Source organism: Platichthys flesus, chromosome 1, assembly GCF_949316205.1.
Source record: "Platichthys flesus chromosome 1, fPlaFle2.1, whole genome shotgun sequence".
Taxonomy (NCBI): Eukaryota; Metazoa; Chordata; class Actinopteri; order Pleuronectiformes; family Pleuronectidae; genus Platichthys; species Platichthys flesus.
In genome coordinates, this window is record NC_084945.1 from 12979085 (window position 1) to 12998921 (window position 19837).

The 19837-nt window shown below is 42.2% G+C and overlaps 1 protein-coding gene across 7 annotated transcripts in view; it reads right to left on the reverse strand.

The window, feature by feature from the left end:
• Positions 1-528: 528 nt before the first annotated feature.
• The window catches only part of mical2a (microtubule associated monooxygenase, calponin and LIM domain containing 2a), a 28885-nt gene continuing 9576 nt past the window's right edge, over positions 529-19837 (reverse strand). Inside the window, exons 3-24 of one of the 7 annotated variants that reach the window (XM_062385198.1) lie at positions 17589-17796; positions 16925-17041; positions 15340-15441; positions 14027-14182; positions 13837-13937; positions 13346-13603; positions 13077-13192; positions 12857-12983; positions 12674-12764; positions 11779-11926; positions 10452-10651; positions 10074-10177; positions 9861-9929; positions 9637-9771; positions 9362-9505; positions 8158-8424; positions 6974-7081; positions 5274-5454; positions 5105-5181; positions 4926-5022; positions 2658-2709; positions 529-666 (exon numbers count right to left, since the gene is read on the reverse strand). In XM_062385198.1, coding sequence (XP_062241182.1) covers positions 2705-2709; positions 4926-5022; positions 5105-5181; positions 5274-5454; positions 6974-7081; positions 8158-8424; positions 9362-9505; positions 9637-9771; positions 9861-9929; positions 10074-10177; positions 10452-10651; positions 11779-11926; positions 12674-12764; positions 12857-12983; positions 13077-13192; positions 13346-13603; positions 13837-13937; positions 14027-14182; positions 15340-15441; positions 16925-17041; positions 17589-17796 — 2811 coding nt within the window. In that variant the 3' untranslated portion in view covers positions 529-666; positions 2658-2704. Of the gene's footprint in view, positions 670-2657; positions 2710-2747; positions 5023-5104; positions 5182-5273; positions 5455-6973; positions 7082-8157; positions 8425-9361; positions 9506-9636; positions 9772-9860; positions 9930-10073; positions 10178-10451; positions 11520-11778; positions 11927-12673; positions 12765-12856; positions 12984-13076; positions 13193-13345; positions 13604-13836; positions 13938-14026; positions 14183-15339; positions 15442-16924; positions 17042-17588; positions 17797-19837 lie in introns of those variants that run through there. The other 6 variants (XM_062385189.1, XM_062385172.1, XM_062385180.1 and 3 more) reach the window with 6 other exon arrangements.

The window sequence follows — 19837 nt, forward strand, 5'->3', positions numbered from 1 at the left end:
GCTCTGGGACAAGTTCAATTAAAGGATAAAGACATTTTGTGTGATATTTGTCGATTTGAATTTCAGACACTCATTTAAAATACCAGAGATTTCAATGGGGATTGTGAATTCAGGGAACTGCTGCAGACAAAATAACAGACACACACAGAGAGAGAGAGAGAGAGAGAGAGAGAGAGATCTTCAGGCATAAAGTAGCCTATACACACTCCTGCCTTCATGACTAAACTGGGATATATTCACAGCGCCACCTGCTGGAATAAATTGGTAGTGGTGTTTTCCTGCGCACTTTCACCTGGAGCTTCTCTCTCATCAGATTTAAACAATTCAGTCTATATTCAGATCTGCTGCTTTCTATGGTTTGTAATACAACAATTTGTGATGATTCCACACTGAAAGATAGAGATCTATCCATCTATCTATCTATTTTAGTTTTTCCAAAAATGTTTTAGTTTGTATTCAGTTGCCTTAGTCAAAATAGCAACAGTGTTTTTTCTCATTTGTAGTCTTTAGTGTGTGATAAACAGAGAAGACAGTAACAACATACATTTATTGATTTAGAAAACATCTTAATTATAAATGTCCTGTGTGATCACATCATTAACATGACTCAGTATTAACAGTTATTTTCAATCCAGAGTAGATGAAGTTCTTCCTCTTGCACGGCAGCTTCTGAGTGAAAAACAGACATTAAAGAAACCTGAATATTTCTGTAGACATATACTCTCTCTCCACTGCACTCCATAGTTTTATATACAAACTTAGCAGTGTCATTAATATTAAATATTAAAATTGTGAAGGATCTTTGTGTCAGTGACATTTTTTCTAATAAAATACGGGTTTAGATTCATAAAAACATGAAGTATTGTCTAGAGAGGTAGATTTAATTTCACAATTAAAAATATAAAGGTGAAACTTAATCAAAATAACCATAATGTGTCCTTGTTCCTCTGTTTGGACAATATCAGGTTGAAAGGAATTAATTGATTTGGGGTATTTTGTCTATCTATATACATAGTCTCTGGTCAAAATTATTTATTGATATTATAAATATATATATATTATAATAATAAATTACGAGTGCATCAGTAGTAAACGTAGATGAAATATTTGGTTTAGTTGAGTGAAGGTGCAGCACAGTTGGAATGTGAATGTGAATTTTTTAAGTGTAATTAACCATCGGTATGTTCAGTCATAAAGGTTTTAACAGGGAATCGTCTGGTGCTGGGGAGTCAAGGACGTTTATTGAAGTAGAACCATGGAACATGATTTTTCTTTTTTAAGGTAAGTGGAGCTTCGGTCCTCTAAGTGCATTCCTGAACAGTCTCTAACACAATGTGGATGTACTTTTTCATTTTAACTTGGTGAGGAGGCGGAAGAGAAATGCGACTAATGTGTTTTATTCAGCAAGTTCTGTCATGAACTGAAAACGTAAAGTTACAGAGGTCAGTGAGCACACAGGGAGCCGTACTGAACTTCTGTGTTTGCCATCTGTTGTCAGATAATCAGTCAAATGGGACTGGATCCTGAACAGCTCCACTGGAACGAGCTGAGCTTTGAAAGGCCTACAAGAGCTGAGGAGCTCTTGTAGGCCTCAACAACGGCTCAAATCAAATCAACAGTGCTCACACAAATAATTTACAACTGGTTATTGTTTGATCATGCTGCCTTTGTTCTCTACGTAGCCTATATATATATATTCAACTCATTATATTGCTGCTCTGTACTATACTGTATACTGCATTTTTACTCTTTTTAATTATCACTATCAGTTTTTTATCAGTATTTGATCTTGTTTCTGTCTTGTTCAGTTTCTTTTGTTGTTTTCAAAAAGCCTCCTGTGGACAGGTGTTGTAAACTAGCATTTATGCTAATACACTGTAAACAATGCATCTGGTTCGTTCAATGACATTGTCATGTCCATGTCCAAATAAAAATAAATCAAATAAATCAGTGGTGCGCTTTCATTTTAAAGTTTAGGTGAAAGCATTATTGACAGACTTTTGAGTTGTTCAACAATATTTCAAATAAGAAATGTGTCAATCGTTTTCTTTTTATCGATCGATTGTGAGAGTACTGAGACAGGCTCTCATTTATGGGAACCCGATGGGAGTAGTTGCTGTGGAAATTTAAGACTTTCTTTAAGTTCACACTGGAAGTGCTGAGAAAAACAGACTTTTCAACAACCAAATAGATGTTATATCATGTCCTACATCCTATTACCTCCATCTACTAAGAATGAATGGACCTTGTGAAAATTGCTTAGTTGAATAAAATGCTTAGATCTGTCAATCACTTATTATTTGGGTCGATTTAGAATAAAGCTGATGTTTGAGAGGAGAACTTTCACTTTAAGTAAAAATACTGCTGAAAAAAAACCTTATGTGAAGTCTTAACCAGTTTGTACTAGTCCCATAAAATAGTTATTTAATTCCATTTTATTGTTCATTAATTAATTAAATGTTCAAACTGAGATCTGGGCAGCAATCAAGAGGATTCAATCAAGCTATGTTAGTACTAGTTCATTCCCATAACAGCTCCAAGCTCAAAAACACATTATTCACGGGGCTAGATGTTACGTCACATCAGATACTTGGGGTCAGTTATTTATTGTCATCCCAATAACAACACACAACTCATGTGACCATGCAGGTGATCACCTTCAAACTGTCATTTGTCCTAACCCCTCCAGTTGTGTCACGGATACTTAATCTAAAACACAGAGAAGTAAATAAAAACAACACAATGAACAAAGTAGAAAAAAGTTTATGAAAACAAAACAACAAAACTTCACAATGAAGACATTTGCATGTTGGCAGCATTGTACATGATACTGTGGTCTTGTTAAACAGAGGTGGAACTGTTACAAGTCAAGTCACTGACTATGTTTACACAGACACCAATAATCAGACTATTTCCCTTATTCTGAATAAGACATACAATATCTAAATTACGATGTTCACATGAGTTGTTAATAGAGTATTCCTGTTTTCAAGTTACACAGCAGAGAATCAGAATGTGACTCAGGCCATTACGACACTTGAACCCAGGGCACGTGTCGTCAAGTCGATGTTAACTGACGAATGTTGATGTTGCAAAACACTGAAAACATTACACAAACATTACATGTTTGTGTAAGGTTGGAATATTGCATGTCTTAATTAGATCATTGCTTATTCCGGTTTAATGTTGTTTACACGGCGGCGTCTTATTCCGACTTATGTCTTAATCTGGTTGCTAACGGAACACTGGTATCCATGTAAACACGTCGAGTGTGTATAAACACAGTTCTTTGGTATTTCAAAACACTGAAGTTGTCCACCTGCACTGCACTGCACAAATCAATGTATCTCAGTTTTCCGGCAGATTCAGTCAAATCGACACAGAACACTAGGTAGCAGATAACAAACCACCAGCAACATACTGCATATCCAACACATCATGCTGTTAACACAACAAATGCCTGAAGTCTCTGCAAATATCATGTTCAAATGGTTATTTAAGTTAAACACACACTCTGCAACTCTTAAGTGCTTCACAAGCATCATTAGACAAGAGATAGTGTGAATGCATAGAAAGCTTCGGTGAAGCTTCCAGTCAGAGGTTCTCAGTTGATCTTCCAACAACTTGCTTTAAAAAGTATGGCAAGCACATTCAAACACATCACAGCAGGCTCACCATCTTCTACTGTCTACAGTAAATCTGAAAGTAATTCATGAATCTGTTAATTAAAACATAACGTTTGTCTCGTTATACGTTGGGGATGGGTGGGGGGGGGGGGGGGGGGCAAGGAGGGGGTCTTTTTTGCCTTCATGCCTCATTTTCTCCGTCAACAGTAGATGGCAGCAAAGTAGAACCAACTCCTCTGTCCCCAGTTTCAAATGCATTTGTGAGGGTTTTCAGAGTCATCCATTAAAAAAGAAAAAAAATCCACACAAACAGTTCATTAAAGTAAAGGTAAAAATCGTGTTGCATATATATACTGTATTAAAATAAAACATATGGCAGCAGCACATATGTGTAGTCAAAGGAAAACCTGACTGCGTTAATATGAGACCAGGCTTTTATCCACTGTGAGCGTCTCCTGCTCCGTCCACAAGGCAGTTCCCCAACATAAAGTGCATCAAGTCAGTCAGTCAGTCGTAAACCGAGTTCAGAAAACTTTCACTGCAGGCGCCTGGTTTTCAGGGCAGTTTGTAAAAGGTTAGATTCTACAGCAATGACGATCAGACATTCCAGCAGTCTCAAGTCTTTAAGGCACGTACTGGGCCGGTTTCATTTTGATTTGCCTTTTGATTACTAATTATCTAAAGAAGATCATCTAAATTAAACCAGTGCACATCTAAACACTGCAAACATGTGTCTGCTTCCAGCTATGTGACACACTGCAGCAGCCTCCGGTAGTAAACTGCAAAAAGTTGTCTCTTCTTCGGCTGATGGCAAAGTACGTCCAACACACCGGGAGCAAATTAAACAATAGTAAACATTAAAAAGGTGCTTGTGTCCGGCTTTAAATGACAGCGAGATTAGAACAGTTCAGCTAAGGTGCAGCTTAGCCTCAGATTTATATGGGCGGTGATGTTCAGGGTTAGGGATTAACAGCTGGGCTCCGCTGGGTGTCTAGATGAGGCCGGTGCCTACATGCTCCCGCAGCCACAGCAGTAGAAGCTGTAAAGAGCTTGGCCCGTAAGGCATGGCCTCTGTGTGCATCTGCAGCAGTACCTCTTGTAAAACAAACAGCAGGGGCAAACTCATGCTCAGTAGCTCAAAGAGGAATGTATAGTCCTGGGCGTTGGCCCTCATGTGGCCGGCGAGGGCCTGTGCCGTGCTACGCACACAGCGGGACAGATACCAGGGGGCGTTACACACCGTGCGAGTCACACTCAGGGGCCAGCTTAGCCGGTTCCTAATGAACGAGCTGAAGGTACCTGCTGCGGGTCGACTCGGCAGGTCTGCTGTGCTGCTGGACTGAGAGCTCTCTCCTTCAGCGGCACGTCGCTCCGGAACTCCAACTCCAGTAGGATTCTAAGACAGAGGATGATGGAAAGGAAAGTTAGATGCTTTATAATAAATGCTTTTTAAAATCAGCAAAATACAAGGTACTCACAGAACGGAGAGAGAAACTCCTGCGTAGATGTGTCCCTGTGTTGCGTTGATCAAAATGGAGTTTGCAGTACAATTTCCCTGTAATATCAGAGCACATGTCAGGATCAAAGTCAGCGAAAACACCTTGATGCTGATCTTTATATTTATAATCTATATTTGAAGATACAGACCATGGTCAGAGTCGAAGGCGTGCGCTCCCTGTCGCAGAGCTGAGCTGCAGGTGGAACAGCGAAAACACTCCCTGTGGAAGAACAGCCCCTCGGCACTGACCCGCTCCACCATGTAAACACGCCGCTCGCATGAGTGACACTTGTCACCCGACTGGGGGAACGACCGTCGAACAGAGCAGCTCTGCAAACAGATGTAAACAGATACACTTTATATTTATAACATTAGATCACTGAAACATCTGTCAGATAGTAATGGGTCCTAACAGTTGATGGCTTATTTTTGACACTTGTTTCACTGAAGGCCTTTGTTTTTAAGAAACTCTCAGTGAATATTTAATAGGATTGCTTAGGTCCTTCTCTCTATTTAGCTTTAGATAGTCTTTTACTTGAATTTGCTTTTATTCACTTATTTTCCCCTTGGAAAGCACTTTGAAGTTATTAGTTTATTATCATATCAGTCTTCTATTATTGCAGCGTGGAACCCCAGAATGAAATTGGTCAGGTGACATTACTTTTTTGCTAGAATTCCAAACTCTGTTAGTGACTCTTTGAGGTGCCGTCATGCTCAGAAACACAGGTGGGTATTTACATGCAGGGTCAGTGCGAGACGGAGCACACACAGACATGTTCATGAGGCTCTTTTCATATTGTGAATGACTGAGGTGAGGCTGAGCTGTATGACATTCTGTATCTGCCGTCATTTTCTGAAACAGGAACCATCTTCCTCACTTTAAAGCCTCAGAGTCGTCACAACGTTCATTCGAGAGTAAGTTACATAATTATAGAAAGAGGATAATCACCAGGCTCCTTGTTCTAAGTGGATTCTCAGTTGCACTTCAAGAATGAAATTTGATCATGGATCATAATCATGGACCAGGATAATTGTGCACTGGGAGTTGTTCCTTTATATGAAACTGGTGTAAGTCCTGCTGTAACATCTGGCTGCTGAGTTGGCGCACTCTGTTTGGATGGGTGGAACAGTGAAACCCATCAAGTGCCACCACAAGAACACACACTCCAGCTCTGACAACTGCCGCTAATTAAAAACACGAGGGGAAGAAACAGCAGTCAAGAGAACAGCTCTCATGTGAAGCACGATTCTTGTGCATGAATTATAATTAAGACGATTTGAGTCGACTGTGTGAATTTTGAGCTCAAATGTCCAAACCCCCAAGCAGACATCAGGAGAACATGCAAACCACACAGAAAGGCCCCGGCCAAACCGGGATTCAAACCGAGAACCCTCTCGTTGTTAGGTGACCAATACATCTAGTAAAATAACAATGGTCACATGTAGTCATGTCTAGTGTGTAAAAACTGGGTAAATCCTGAAAAAACTTCAGGACTGTCCTCTAACACAACATTCATGTGATTGAAAGAATCCTATAGCCAGAGAACGATGTTATAACAATGACCAACAATTTGACAAAACCCTGGATTATAATAATGATGACTTTTGACGTTCATTACCAACATCTTTTAAATTCTTTATGACAAAACCGTGGGTGATTAAAGTTAAATAAAATAACGGAAAAAAGAAAAAAGGCTCCAAATAAAAAATGGTTTTACAACTCACAAAATAATTACAACCCAAAAAATGGCTGCATGCAACACACAAGCACACAGTGAGGGCTGTGAGTGGCAGGTGTTTGAAAGCACACGGCGAAGGCGGGGTCACGGGTCAAGCTCGAGATAGTCACCTTGAGTTCAGCAGAACCGTCTCCTGAGAACAACCCTCTAAGATGCATGGCTTTGTCCTTTATACTCTTTGTGTGAAACTCTCTAGTCTGTTGTGTCTGAGCTTTTTTCTGCAGGACGACACGGGGCACAGAGGAACAAAGGAAGAACCATCAGCCTCGCCTCCTCACCACAGTGAGACACATTCTCCCACCGTCAGCTAATGTGGAGCTCTCTAATATCCACTTAATAAGCTCTAGCCAGTTAAATGATGAAAGGCCTTTCTGTTCTGCTTCTACAATAAGAAGCGGGATTTGACAGGTAAGCGTGTGCTGCCGGGAGCGGAACAATAGCGTCATTGTGTGGAGCGAAGGCTGCCTTATTACATTAATATTACACCCCACTTGATGTGGTTACTCATACTACAGGGGAAAAGAAAACGGAGACAGCCACACAGTTGCCCGCACAGAAAAATCTACAACATTGCGTCGGCCGGAAAATATCTGCGTTATTAAATCACAGAGTGAAGTGTTGAGGCCTTGAGGCTAAAGGGAGTCATCTTTAAATTAATCAAGAATTATCATTAAATTAAAATGATGCAAATAGCAGCAACTTAAATGAAGACTATGGAATATTTACTGAGCAATAGCGCCCTCTGTAACCACACATGGTGATTACATCTGTCACACAGGAGATCTTCACTCTTTTTTGTCTCTATCCTGTATTTCAAAAAGGAGAGAAACTGCATTTGAAAGGACACACAGGACCATCCCAACAACAAACCGGAGTTGTACACTGAATGACTTGATAAGGTGAGAGCGGTTTTGGCGCGCTGATCTGAGCTCGTGCATACAGACGAGTTCTCGGCAAATCTGAATAATCAAAATATCTTCTATGCAGAAGATATACAGGCCGACCGGCTCCACACGGAATCACACTGGCCAATAATCCGACTGTGTGTCTGCCTCAGCTTGTGCCAGCTCTGTAGGCCTGCTCTTTCCATTTCTGTCCTGCTGGATAATTAGGGGCTGACTTCACCATCTGACTGCACATTACACAAGCCTAAATGTATAATCAGGCCATAATATATAATCAACCTTCGCTCAGGGGACTTTTCAGAGATCAGAACGTGCAATCATGACTTTTTAGCAAGAAGACAGAGAAGAAAACAAGAGAAAGCAGATATGACGGAGGAGATAGTGTTCACCTCAGAGACGTGTTCATCCACCTCCCTGAGGCGCTGGAGGACTCTTGACATGAAATGGATGGCTGAGTGGCAAGAAGAAGAAGAAGAAGAAGCAGGGGGGTCTGCGCTCTCAGGCTGAGGCTGGGCCTTCGTCTCGGCGTGTGTTTGATCAACGTGTCTGAGCTTCACTGTGGAAAATGGATGCTGGGGCTGGAGCTGAGGTTCGGGCAGAGTCTTTGTCGGCAGGCGGACTAACTGCTCTGCAGCTCTTCTGACACTAAATTCAAACTGAAAGGGATCAACCACAGCAGTGCACACGTGAGCAGTGGTGTGTTTAGTTGCAGTTTGTAGTTGCTGTAGATCATTTGAAAAGAACAATCGGGTGGTTTTACACGTTTCCGTCCATTAACAATAAATTACACATACTTTAATATGCTGCCAGCTATTTTCAAACAATAGTGTAAGTTTTGAGATGGATTTCTAAGCCTCCTGGCAGGCGTTAGTCATGCCAGTGCAGCATGAGTATCAACTTGCATAGGTGATCCATTACAGTGGATTCTCTGGCTGCTTTATGATTTACCAAAGTTACGTAACCATCACATGGTAATACAGTTGGGAGCAGGAAGCGTTTTTGGACATTTTCTTCTTGGGGCAGTTAAGAACTGAAGGGTCAGTGTGAAATCTGAGACCTGAACAGCCGACAGCTACATCTGAATGTAATTCATATCATCTTTATGCTTCCTGATACTCGTATCTGCCTTTTGTTTGACTTGTAGGTATTACTTCACAAAATGCTTATCTAATGAATACAATGCTTTGACTTCAGCAATATGAGGAAGGGCTCTTTGTCTGGTTAGGTTATTGGGGAAAGATGACGTAAGCGTATATTTTATAAGTTTCCAACTGCCAGCCCTGGTTCATGCTATACAAAGCATGTGGGATGTAAGATGTGAGCCTTAAAATAACAAAAACTCACATTTGTTTCTGGTGATAACTGGAGCAGCACGTAAAGAATGTAAAACCACCAGTTTGGTCTGTTAAATATCCAAACTCCTACTTTAGGTCACTTATATATGAGCTTTACAGTTGGAAGTTGCATGTATTTGAGGTATTCTCTATAAACATATATGCTATGTGATAGAAAATGTTTATTTATTTTATGTGAGAGTGTATTTTAAGTACTATGTATTGTGTATGGTTGCTGGGACAGAATTTGCCTACACACACTACATTGAGGACCGTTGGGGCGTCTTAGACGTCGTCTCCTGTCTACCTGTGTCTCAGGAGAAGGTTTGGGTGGAACCACAGGTCTGAGTTTTAGGTCAGTCAGGTCGAGAGTTTGCAGTGAGGAAGACGTCTCACAATCAAACTGAGATGTTGCAGAAAATGTTAGAAGAGAGTTTTTAAAAAGGCACAGACATAGAAAAAGCTGAAAAGATTGAAAACAGATGACAGAAGAGTCGTTTAGCAAAGGAAAGGTTTCAAGATGTTGGTCTTTACCTGTGTTCTGCGGACTGCGTGGCTGGGTTTGTTTTCAAATTTGGCGAGCAACTGAGTAGAAATGGAGCGCACTTTATTTTCCCTAGGTTCCTGCCCCTCTCGCACTGAGGAGCCATTACTGGACAGATTGGTGGCCTAAACGGAGACAGAAACAGATCTTGGTAAATATATCAGGTCCTACATATCGGCAACTTTTCAAATTGAAAGTTTTTTTATTGACAAACCTCCTCGAAATAACAGAACTTTCGCCTCCTTTTGTAAGTGGGGTCTGTTCCGTCTGACCTCTTTTCATCCTGAAAATAACAGGGGAGGAAAATAATGTAAGCTTGAGCATCCAACAGTTCCAAGAGGAGGAGCTTAAAACCAATAAAACACTGAATGTATATAAAATAAATCAAACTTGAACTGGAAACGGAAGGCAGGAAGTGTGGAGTTACCTTTGGAACCCGTTTCCTAGGAGCTGCCATATTGAGGACATTATTTTTACTTCTGACTTCTTTAGATGGATATTCTTCATTGTTTTCATCTACTGCTCTGGACCCTGCAGTACAGCACATGATTCTGTTTTAGAGTTTCCACATTTCCCACCACACACAGCCATAAATGTCAGATAATATTAATGCATTATGCTCCTATAGACTAGGAGAGACATATGAATGGTGTGGGGGGGAATGGTGTGGGGAAGGTTCCAATAAAAATACAGCCTTAAAGACTTCATTGTTCACTTACCCGAAAGTCAGAGGAAGGTAAGTTGTTGTCTGAGGTTAAAAATTAGGACAAAAGATAGTTTTAAGGTAAGGAGTCAAATCAAGTACCTGATGCAGGTAGAGGTGTTCCACGGAACAGCTCGTAGAACTTGGACAGGTATGCGATCATCCGGGTCTTATCCAGCTCCTCACCAGCACTCAGCTCCTTCACGGACGTGAACGAGCAGATCCCGAACTCCCGCTCACTGATGTCGAAAGCAAGCTGGAGGTTTGCAGCATGGTCTTCTTCATTTAATGAATCAAAATCTCTGGTGGAAGAAAGGGGAATGAAAAAGGACTGTTAATGGGCCCGTCCATATAAGGGTTTCATTGTCTACGATGATTCAGCCTTATATGCAGACTGATAAAGCAGACGTTAGCACAAAGGAAAGACGTCTCACAGAAACTTTTGTCGCTCAATTTTCAACCCTGCACGAGAACTTCTTTTCCTTAAATTGCAGGAGAAAATGGCTCCAAATTACCTCTAATGGGAGAAAAGAAAAGAGCTCTTACGTATTTGCCTACACTGACAGTGTGCAGTCGCGTTCGGTAATAAGGTGGATGAGAGCAGTAACCTAGCAGCAGCACACACAAATGTTGCTGCTACTCTAGAACTACTCTTGCTTTTCTCTCTCTCTTTCTTTCATTTGTACGAACCTGCTCCCCCCTCTCCGCTGTCTGACAGGCTTGCATAGGGAAGGAGGAAAATGCCAGTGGTTTTCGGGGGAACTCAGGACCACATGAAATTGTAGTGGCATGTGGCGAGGTATGCAGGCAATAATTAAAGAGTGAGAGGATATAATTAGATTTGTAAATGCACTAATCTACAGTTCACCGAATAATTCCATGCAGTGCAGGGTAGACTCAGCCTTAACTGTGGAAACTGACGTGCAGTTTCTGCTCTTTGAGGAGGAATTTGTCCTGAAAGTGCAACATGAGTTGTTTTCATCCACAGATCCAGATTCGCATTCGCAGTTCGAAATAAAAATAAAAATAAAAAAACAAATACTTTTTGTACAAGTAGTTGTAACGGTGTTTGTAAAACTCATAGACAAAACTGATAAATGTGTGAAATGTAAATGTCGTCACTCTGAAAACATTTATCAACCCTCTAAGAAAGGGTCAAGTTCTGTTTAACTGTGAGGGTCAGTAGGAGGAGGAGGAGGAGGTAGAGAAAGCAGAAAAAAAAATGCACATCAAATACTTGCTCTCATGCCAAGCATATTTTACAAACCCATAAGAAATGAATCTCCTCACAGCTGCTTGTTACAAAGAGGCTACAGAGCTTATTAGAAGACTGGTTACTCCATGTGAATGTATGTATTAAACTAAAGAGTTAATTCATAGAGATTTTGATCAGAAACTGTTATCATCTAATGGGAGAAAAGTTTCGTACATCAGCTGAGGTTTGAACCTGTGGATGAGGGCGCAGAGGGCGAGGCCGCTTTGCCAAGAAGACGTCAGGTCTGTGATCGTCACATTCCTGTAGCCCTCGGTCTGTTTCTGGCACCAGGTAAGAAGCCTTGCTGGTCTGATCTCCGACTCTACAAAAGAAACATTCACAGACATGTTTTTCCATTAAACAACCCCCAAAATATAACGTATTGTGTCATGACAGAGAAGGTGGGAGCCAGTGCTGAGGTATGTTGTACGTATGTATTGTATGTCTGTGCTGCCGCTGGCAAATGAGTCGAGTTACTTCCGTAAAACACACAGCGCAGTTCAACATTCCCACTATAGATCAAATCAGACTCACTCACTGGGAAGAGCAAGATATTTGTATTTGACGTTTTCCTGCCAAAACCCAGTGTTTCCTGCACCCAGTGAATCCACATGTAAAAACAAACCTCAGATTGTAACGTATTCCCTCAAATGAGTTTAATTCTGGTTACCACTTCTGTTCAAAGGGAAAGGAAGGGAGGGATGTAAGCCACAGTGTTAATGTGAGGACGAGAGGAAACCCTATCAACCCGCCAGATCGCTTCTGTGAATAATCTAGAGATGAGTCAGCAGAAGTCTTTACTTAGACAGGAAATATGGTCAAAGTCTATCAATCTGTTCCTGAGCCGAATCATGGCCATATAAGTGTGTTTGTAGATCATCATAAAGTCACAGAGAAGTTGACCTTTATCCTTTTGGAAGGAATTTCCTAGGTGTACCTGAGATATTGTGTTCACGAGAATGAGATGGGAGGAGAAGCCAAAATCAACATGTCACGTCACCAGTTCAGAGGAATTACAACTGGCATCCAAATACAAACACAGGAATCTGTCACTTCCTGTCAAACGTACCTCGCCTGCTGAGATTGACAGGTCGTCGTATGGTGGCAGCCCGCTCCAGGGAGCAGGTATTCAGCTCTGCACTGATGTACAGGTGACGCACCTGAGGAAGGAATGAAGAGATAACGATCAAGAAGCTGTGAATATTTCTTCAAACTGATTTCTGCTTCTGGCAAAGTGAGCACTCCCTCTCACCTGGTGGGGTCTGACACAGGAGGAGTTGAGGTTGGGGTATCGCGTCCCAGGGTCGATGGTGTACTGGTCAAAGTTTTTGGCAATGTTTTCTGGTGTCGTCTGAGGAAGTAGTCTGTAAATACTCTCTCTACAGAAAAGCATTACACCAGGTGTTATTTAAAACACATATGAACACTGCACAAAGACACTGTGAGCATAATACTGAGGTGTGTGTGTGTACCTCTCTGCCAGCACCTCTAGGGCTGTCTGACCCTGAGCCCAGCTCTTTACCATCCACGCTGAGTCGAAGGCAGCCAGGAAGCCTCTCGCACAACCTGTTCCCATCGGCCAGAAGGGCTGCACAAGAACACATAACAAATACATTAATTTAATTGTGAGACTTCAAGGCATTAAAACAAGCATTGCTGCTTCTTCCAGGTTTTGTAACAGCTCCTTCTCCCCGGCAATCAGGCTCCTAAAAACCCTGCCACCTCCCAGAGACACTCTTACCTCTACGAGACTGTCGCCAACCAGCGCCTCCAGCAGCTGGTGTCCGAACCGCTCTCTGACCAGAGCGGCGTTCTCTGAGGCGTACATGCTTGTGAAGTCAAACATCGCCACGTCTGGCTGCCCGCAGTGGTTCATGGCAAAATCCAGGGTAGGAAGCTGGTAGTTGGTGCCAAAGTCAGCAGCCTCTCGGGCGTAGCACAGAAGTGCTTCCTGGTTGACATTCTCACTGCTAAGCAGCATTTGGGTGTCTATGTAATCCTGTTGAACACAGACATGAGAGTTATGGAGGTAAAGTTCTCAAAGAGTAAGTCTGAGTTTAGCTTTTTTAGAGGCCTGGATTTGCTTTTAGTGAGGATGTACACACGACACACAGAAGCCCTACTTGATCTTAAAATGTGTCACATCAAACCAATTATTAATACCAACAATTTATACAATAATTCTGATATTTAAAATCTGGATAATTGAGTAATATATAATCTTGAGCTCACATTAATGAGCACTCCCTTGTCCAGCAGACTCTGTTTCTTGGCAGTCATTACAAAGTAATGCGTGTTGTCCCTGTAGTAGACAATGTTCTCCAGATCGATACCTGCAAGGAAACATGCGTTTTCAAATGGTTATAACTTTTAAAACAAGGAGACGTCCCGTTGGTCTCAGATGCTTCTGACTGTTTCCTACCCGTTTCTTCTTTGAGGTCAAGAAAGAACTTCTGGTTGAAGATGAAAGCCACGCCACTGATCTCCTCGACTTTGGCCTCTGCTGTGGTGTTCCTGTTGATGAAGTTAGCTGTAATGGCGATGGCCAGTTTACCCCTGAACTCCTTCCTTTTGAAACCTGGGACAAAGAAAGACACGTGAAGAGACAGATGGAGGCAGACAAACAGTGAAAAAGAAGAGATGTCTCTTTTCCCAAGCAAACCAGTCCTGTCTGAAATCTGGGTTTAAACCAGAATTACAAGGAAGTTATTAGTTAGGTTAAGAGGAGGCTCTCTGAGGTGAGCCGTCATGCAGCCAAGAAAACAAAAGAAGGACCAGGAGTTAAAGGTCAATACAATTTGCAGGAGTAAAAGTTTTTTAAACGTTAATACCATTAAATCTGATGCTTAATCCAAACAGATGAAATAGTGAAGTAGCTGAACAGCTCTTCTGATATTCAGCTATTATAATTCAAAGATTCTCAAAATATTATTTTTATGTCCTAAACAAAACTAAAACCCTAAGATGACACCAAGTAGACTCAAATTAAAGTTCAACCTTTTACTGGTGCTTTATCATTTCAAAGCCTTAAAGAGACTCACTAAAAAGTCAGTCATGGAAGACATTTCCCCCTCGTTTCATTTCATAGCTCTTTACCAAAGGCAGCAGCAGTCAACAAGTGCAAATCTGATTGTATTTAACTCTGTGTTACTGCAGCTATGTCATGAAATTACGCCGACTGCGGGGGGAAATCATTTCCCTGAGGCGTCTTCATAACTTGAGAATGAGCTCGACGTCTTGTCCAGCCCCGAAAATGCCCTTTTTAGGAATTAGCATCTGAAGAGAATTGGTTGTTAGATGACAACATTTTTAGTGGAGAGACCGAAACAGTGAGACACAGAGATGGAGAGAGTCCAACAGGCATGCATCAGCTGCTGCGCTGAGCTCCCAGCTCTGCTCTATTTATGTACACCAATTGGTTTCACGTGTTACCTTTCCCACTGGGAGAGATCAATGGCCTCACGTGTATAAATTTACACAAAGTGAGTTTCATTTATTGCTGCACAACAGAGATAACGCAGCACAAGTGGAGAATCCAGTAAAATGACTGAATGAAGGAATGGATGGAGGGATGGTTACTATAGCTACTGTTATTTAAAAGCACGTCAAACAAACTGACATCATCTTTTAACCCCGTGCGGAGTGAAGGGTAACTTTAGCAGTAACTTTTATTCTTGGGCTTTATTCTTGGACAGTACGTCCTTGAGGCCCCTCTACTGTTCATATCTGTCTCACCTTCCAGAGTGTTCCTGCGTCCGTCAGCCCCCACAACGACATCAAAGTCAAAGCTGGCCACAGGGTGATCAGCAGGTCGTATTGCAGCCCTCCATCCAATCACTGAGAGAGGGGAACAGAGAGAAAGAGAGAGTGAGAGGGGCGAAATCCCTCGCCCAGCCACCCAACGTGGAATGTGGGGAATGTGGAATGTCAGCAGATAAAGGGTTGGTGTTTTGCTCAAGGACACTTCAACAGTCTCCATCAAAACTTATCTCCACCCAGGACCACTCAGCCACCTGCCGGGCTGGTGCAGTGCTAAATTTGTCCGTACAGGGATAATAGATGGGAAGAATGAATAAGCACACTTCAGCACTGTTGCTGTTTTGGGTTGCTACGTTGCTGTTTTCCAGGAAGACTGCTCTTACTGTGACGCCAGTGCAACTGGGACAAATATGGCTATTCATGACATGTTTAAAAAAAAACACCAGATAATAAGTGTTTGTGATGCATGAAAACAAAATAGAAAAGATTAAGCAACTTTGCGGCTGCTTCATATCTGTAAAAAACCTCTGCGACTGCCTGCAGAGAATCAATGTGTAATTGTTGTCCAAATAAAGCTGTATAATTTATTGAACATGAAACAGCATCAGCCGTTTTAAGTGTCTGCTGCTGCAGAGGTGTGAGACCAGCACAGTGACCGCCTGGCAGCTCGTTGTGTAATATCGCCATGTGGAAAGTGCATTCCCTGATGTCAAGGGCTCGGCTAAGTCCGTCACGGCAGAAAAGAAGTGTTAAGCCAACGTCTAAATTTAGGCGGAGCACTCGTTGTTATCAGTGTATTGATATAACAGAAGGAGAGACAGCGCATGACAACGGCGTTCGAATCGTTCTCTCTCTTGAGGGTTTATAGCTCAACGTGGTGCTTGTGGGATCAGAGGGTCATCAACACTTCAATGTAACAGAGTAGTAACAAAACATTTTCAAACTAAACGGGATCATTAGAAAGTCATGATATTTTTAAACATGTTCTCAAATGTCATCAGAGTTGATTTACTGCACTCCAGAAAAACGTCATGATTTAAAAAAAGGGAAAGAATGTTCAATCACTGGTATTGTTATGAAAAATGTAAATGTCGACTGACAGGACATGGTTTATCTTGACATCATTTTTGGCCATACCAACAATCCCCAGGCCCCCATACTGGTTATCTAACCTCCAGGTTGACCTTCTCAAATCTTAGTTTGATAAAAAAACATGATCAGTGCCAATATTAGTGTTGTGTTTATTGGTTGATGTCAAGGAAACTAAATACTGCTGGAAGAGAAATCTTTTGCTGCCTGGCCGGCCTGGAGGCACGTCCAGAGTAGCAGGAGTAGGAAGGTAAATATAGATCCTGAGCCACACACCATCTTTTCTAACAAACTGACAGACGCAGCCTGATGTTTATATCAAGCTTTAAACGTGATTACACTTCTCAGCTTTGTCCTTCTAAACGTTCCAGTTGCACAGTTACCAAACTCATAAAACAACTATCAGTGTAGGTGAATATAAAAGTGCTGTTAATCTGTTGTTTGGACATGCAGCCGAAGTGTAGATGAAGACCTTCTTTTTCCTGGTCCTCTGGAGGCTCCAGCAGCTTGACGAACTCCACGTTGACGTGAAACTCCACAGCGACGAGGAGCGCAACTTTCAGGAGCATCAGCTGCAGCTGCTGAATGCCTGTTGGACACACACAGACACTGTTGTTTAGACACATGTGTAAAGCGGCTGCCAAACTTTGTGTCTAGTGTTATGTTGTCTTGACACCATTGAGAACAAACGCCGACCTCAAATGCTTTCCCCCGTCTGTGCTCATTCTCGTGTTATGTTTGACATTTTAAGAAGAATCAATGAGCAGATCAAATCAAAATGAACATCTGGGGTGAAAACATTCTGCCCAATAATTGAATATAATAATAATAATGATGTACTCATACTTGCTTTTAATCTTCACCAAGGAGGTTATGTTTTCACCCGTGTCTGTGTTTTTGTTGGTTTGTTTGTAAACAAGATTGCACAAAAACAACTAGATGGATTTCCACAAAACTTGTTGGAAGAATGCAGCATAGGTCAGGGAAGAACCCATTCAATTCTGGTGTTGGATCCAGATTAGGGGGCAAATCCAGGCATTTTTAAACCTTTTCTTAGGGAAATAATAATGTAATGTGAGGGGACGTGGTGGAGGTACGCCTCTTTATGTTTTGTTTCTGTAGTCATGTATACTTACTGATGTGGTCAATGGCCCCGGCACAGAATTTGCCATAGAACTTTTTGGCTCCCAGGCCGCGCAGGTCATGGATGGTGTAGGGCCAAAGGTGCAGCACATTGTTCCTGGAGAACGAGTCCCTCTTCTCAATCACCACCACTTTAGCGCCCATCAAGGCGAGCTCGATGGCTGTCCGCAGGCCACAGGGACCTCCTCCGATGATAAGGCACTACATAAAAAGGGATGACAAGTTGACCTCAGAGAAAATGAGCCGCACTGTGGTGATGGAATAATAACAGAAGGCTGATTTTCTTGGAGAGGAATCTGAGATGATAGATGATTCGCATCCCACTTGTTTATTAACATACAGGGGGGAATTATAACATGAGCATAGATCATGAGGGGGAGGCAGCACTTTACTGCACCACTGGAGCATTTAGAGCCCGAGTGTCTCAGTGAAGGACACTTCAGCAGCAGAGACTCTGACAATCAAGACCTCTTCGGTTTTGAGAGGACTTCTCCAGACCAGATCGCGTGAGTGAGGATTGTTAGTAAGTCAAACACAAGGAAGAGAGTTTACAAGTCCGAACAACTTCCACCAACCTGAACTGTTATTACAGCCATCAAAGGTGTGATTCATGCAGTGGCCCAAATGCATAACACAAAAATGTATGAAGTCATTGAGGTTACACTGCCTGTCTGAGAATGTGGGGCTCAAACATGAAGTCATCCTGCTGAGTGATAGATGAAAGAAAAGAACGAATGCCGGTGTGCTGGCAAACTTCTCTCTCTTTTTTTCATCTTAACAGATAGAGACGTTGTGGTGTGTGTGTGTGTGTGTGTGTGTGTGTGTGTGTGTGGTCCAGGTGTCAGATTGCTAAATTACCCTCTGGATCAATAAAGTATCTATCTATCTTTGTATCTATGTATATATCTATCCAGCCATCCATCTATTTACTCATGTCGAACTAAATCTTTACACTGTCACATGAGGACCTGTGTTCCTTATGGGGACAGAAATCAAGTCCCCACAACATAAATCACTTTTTTCATGGTTTTAAGGTTCAGGTTAGCTCAAAGCTTAGGTTACGGTTAAGGTAAAGGTTAAGGGTTAGGCAAGTAGTAACTCTGGTCAAGGTTAGTCTCCAAAAACTTGGAAGTCAACGTAATGTCCTCTGAAGTCATGGAGACACGGCTGCGTGTGTGTGTGTGTGTGCGTGCATGTGTGTTGATTCTTTTGAAATCTAATCCTGGACCAAACCACTTCTGAAGGTCGGCCCCGCTGTGCTCAACAAGCTGGACGGTCTCTCGTCTCGATAGCTTCAGCAAATTAGTGCTGAAAAACACTTTTTCTTCCACTTTTCCCGAAAACGACTTTAACGTCTTCCCCTATCATTTATTCAACACGTTGCCCAATTCCCTACAGTAAGCAGACAAAGGTTTTTGCCACATATTTGCACAGGAGGATTCACTTCCTGCCATCCTGAGTATCCACCAGTGGTAAAAACACCAACGGGTGAGGGGGTTTCCCTCATGCTGGTTCTGCGAGACACAGACTGGGTGCTGTTTACAGAGCGCCCAGTGTCAGCAAACTAAAATCCCACATCATACCCTAACCAGTGGTTACACAGGGCATCAGTGTTGTCATTGTGTGTTGCCTGATGTTGTCAGGATGAAGGATTCTCAGGTGTGAGGCACACAAGGGTTGTGATGCCGGGACAAGCCTGCAGGCTCGTCGATTTGTGTCTCTCATCAAAGGGTGAGTAAGATTATCAACAAAAGAAAGAGATGGCAGGATGTTGAAATTGTAATTGAAGTGAATTCAGTTTATACAGATGTGTGTTCACTATGTGCACATGTTTATCTTAAACATCATGTGACTCTTTGCATCCGTCTATCAGCCATTAGCACATACACGTTATTGGTTTAAGTACTTTTCCATTTACTGGTGTATTTTTCCAGATATGAGGCTTTTCCTGAGGTCCCGTTCCACATTTGCTGAATCAGGACACGCGCACTTCCTCTCAGCTTCCCACCTGTGACCTTGTTCTCAGCCAAGCTCCACCCCAGCCTGCTCCCGCCTGTCCCCTGCTATATCAATGAACCTGTTCAACTCAGTTGGGGAGCTCTTACTCTCCCTGCATTTTGATGGCACAGCGATCAGAGGCAATTTAGGGGTTCATGCCCAAGGACACTTTGGGCATGAAAGAATGGAGGAGCCGGGCTCAAACCAAAGAGCCTCTGGTTAGTGGACGACCCGCTATATCTCC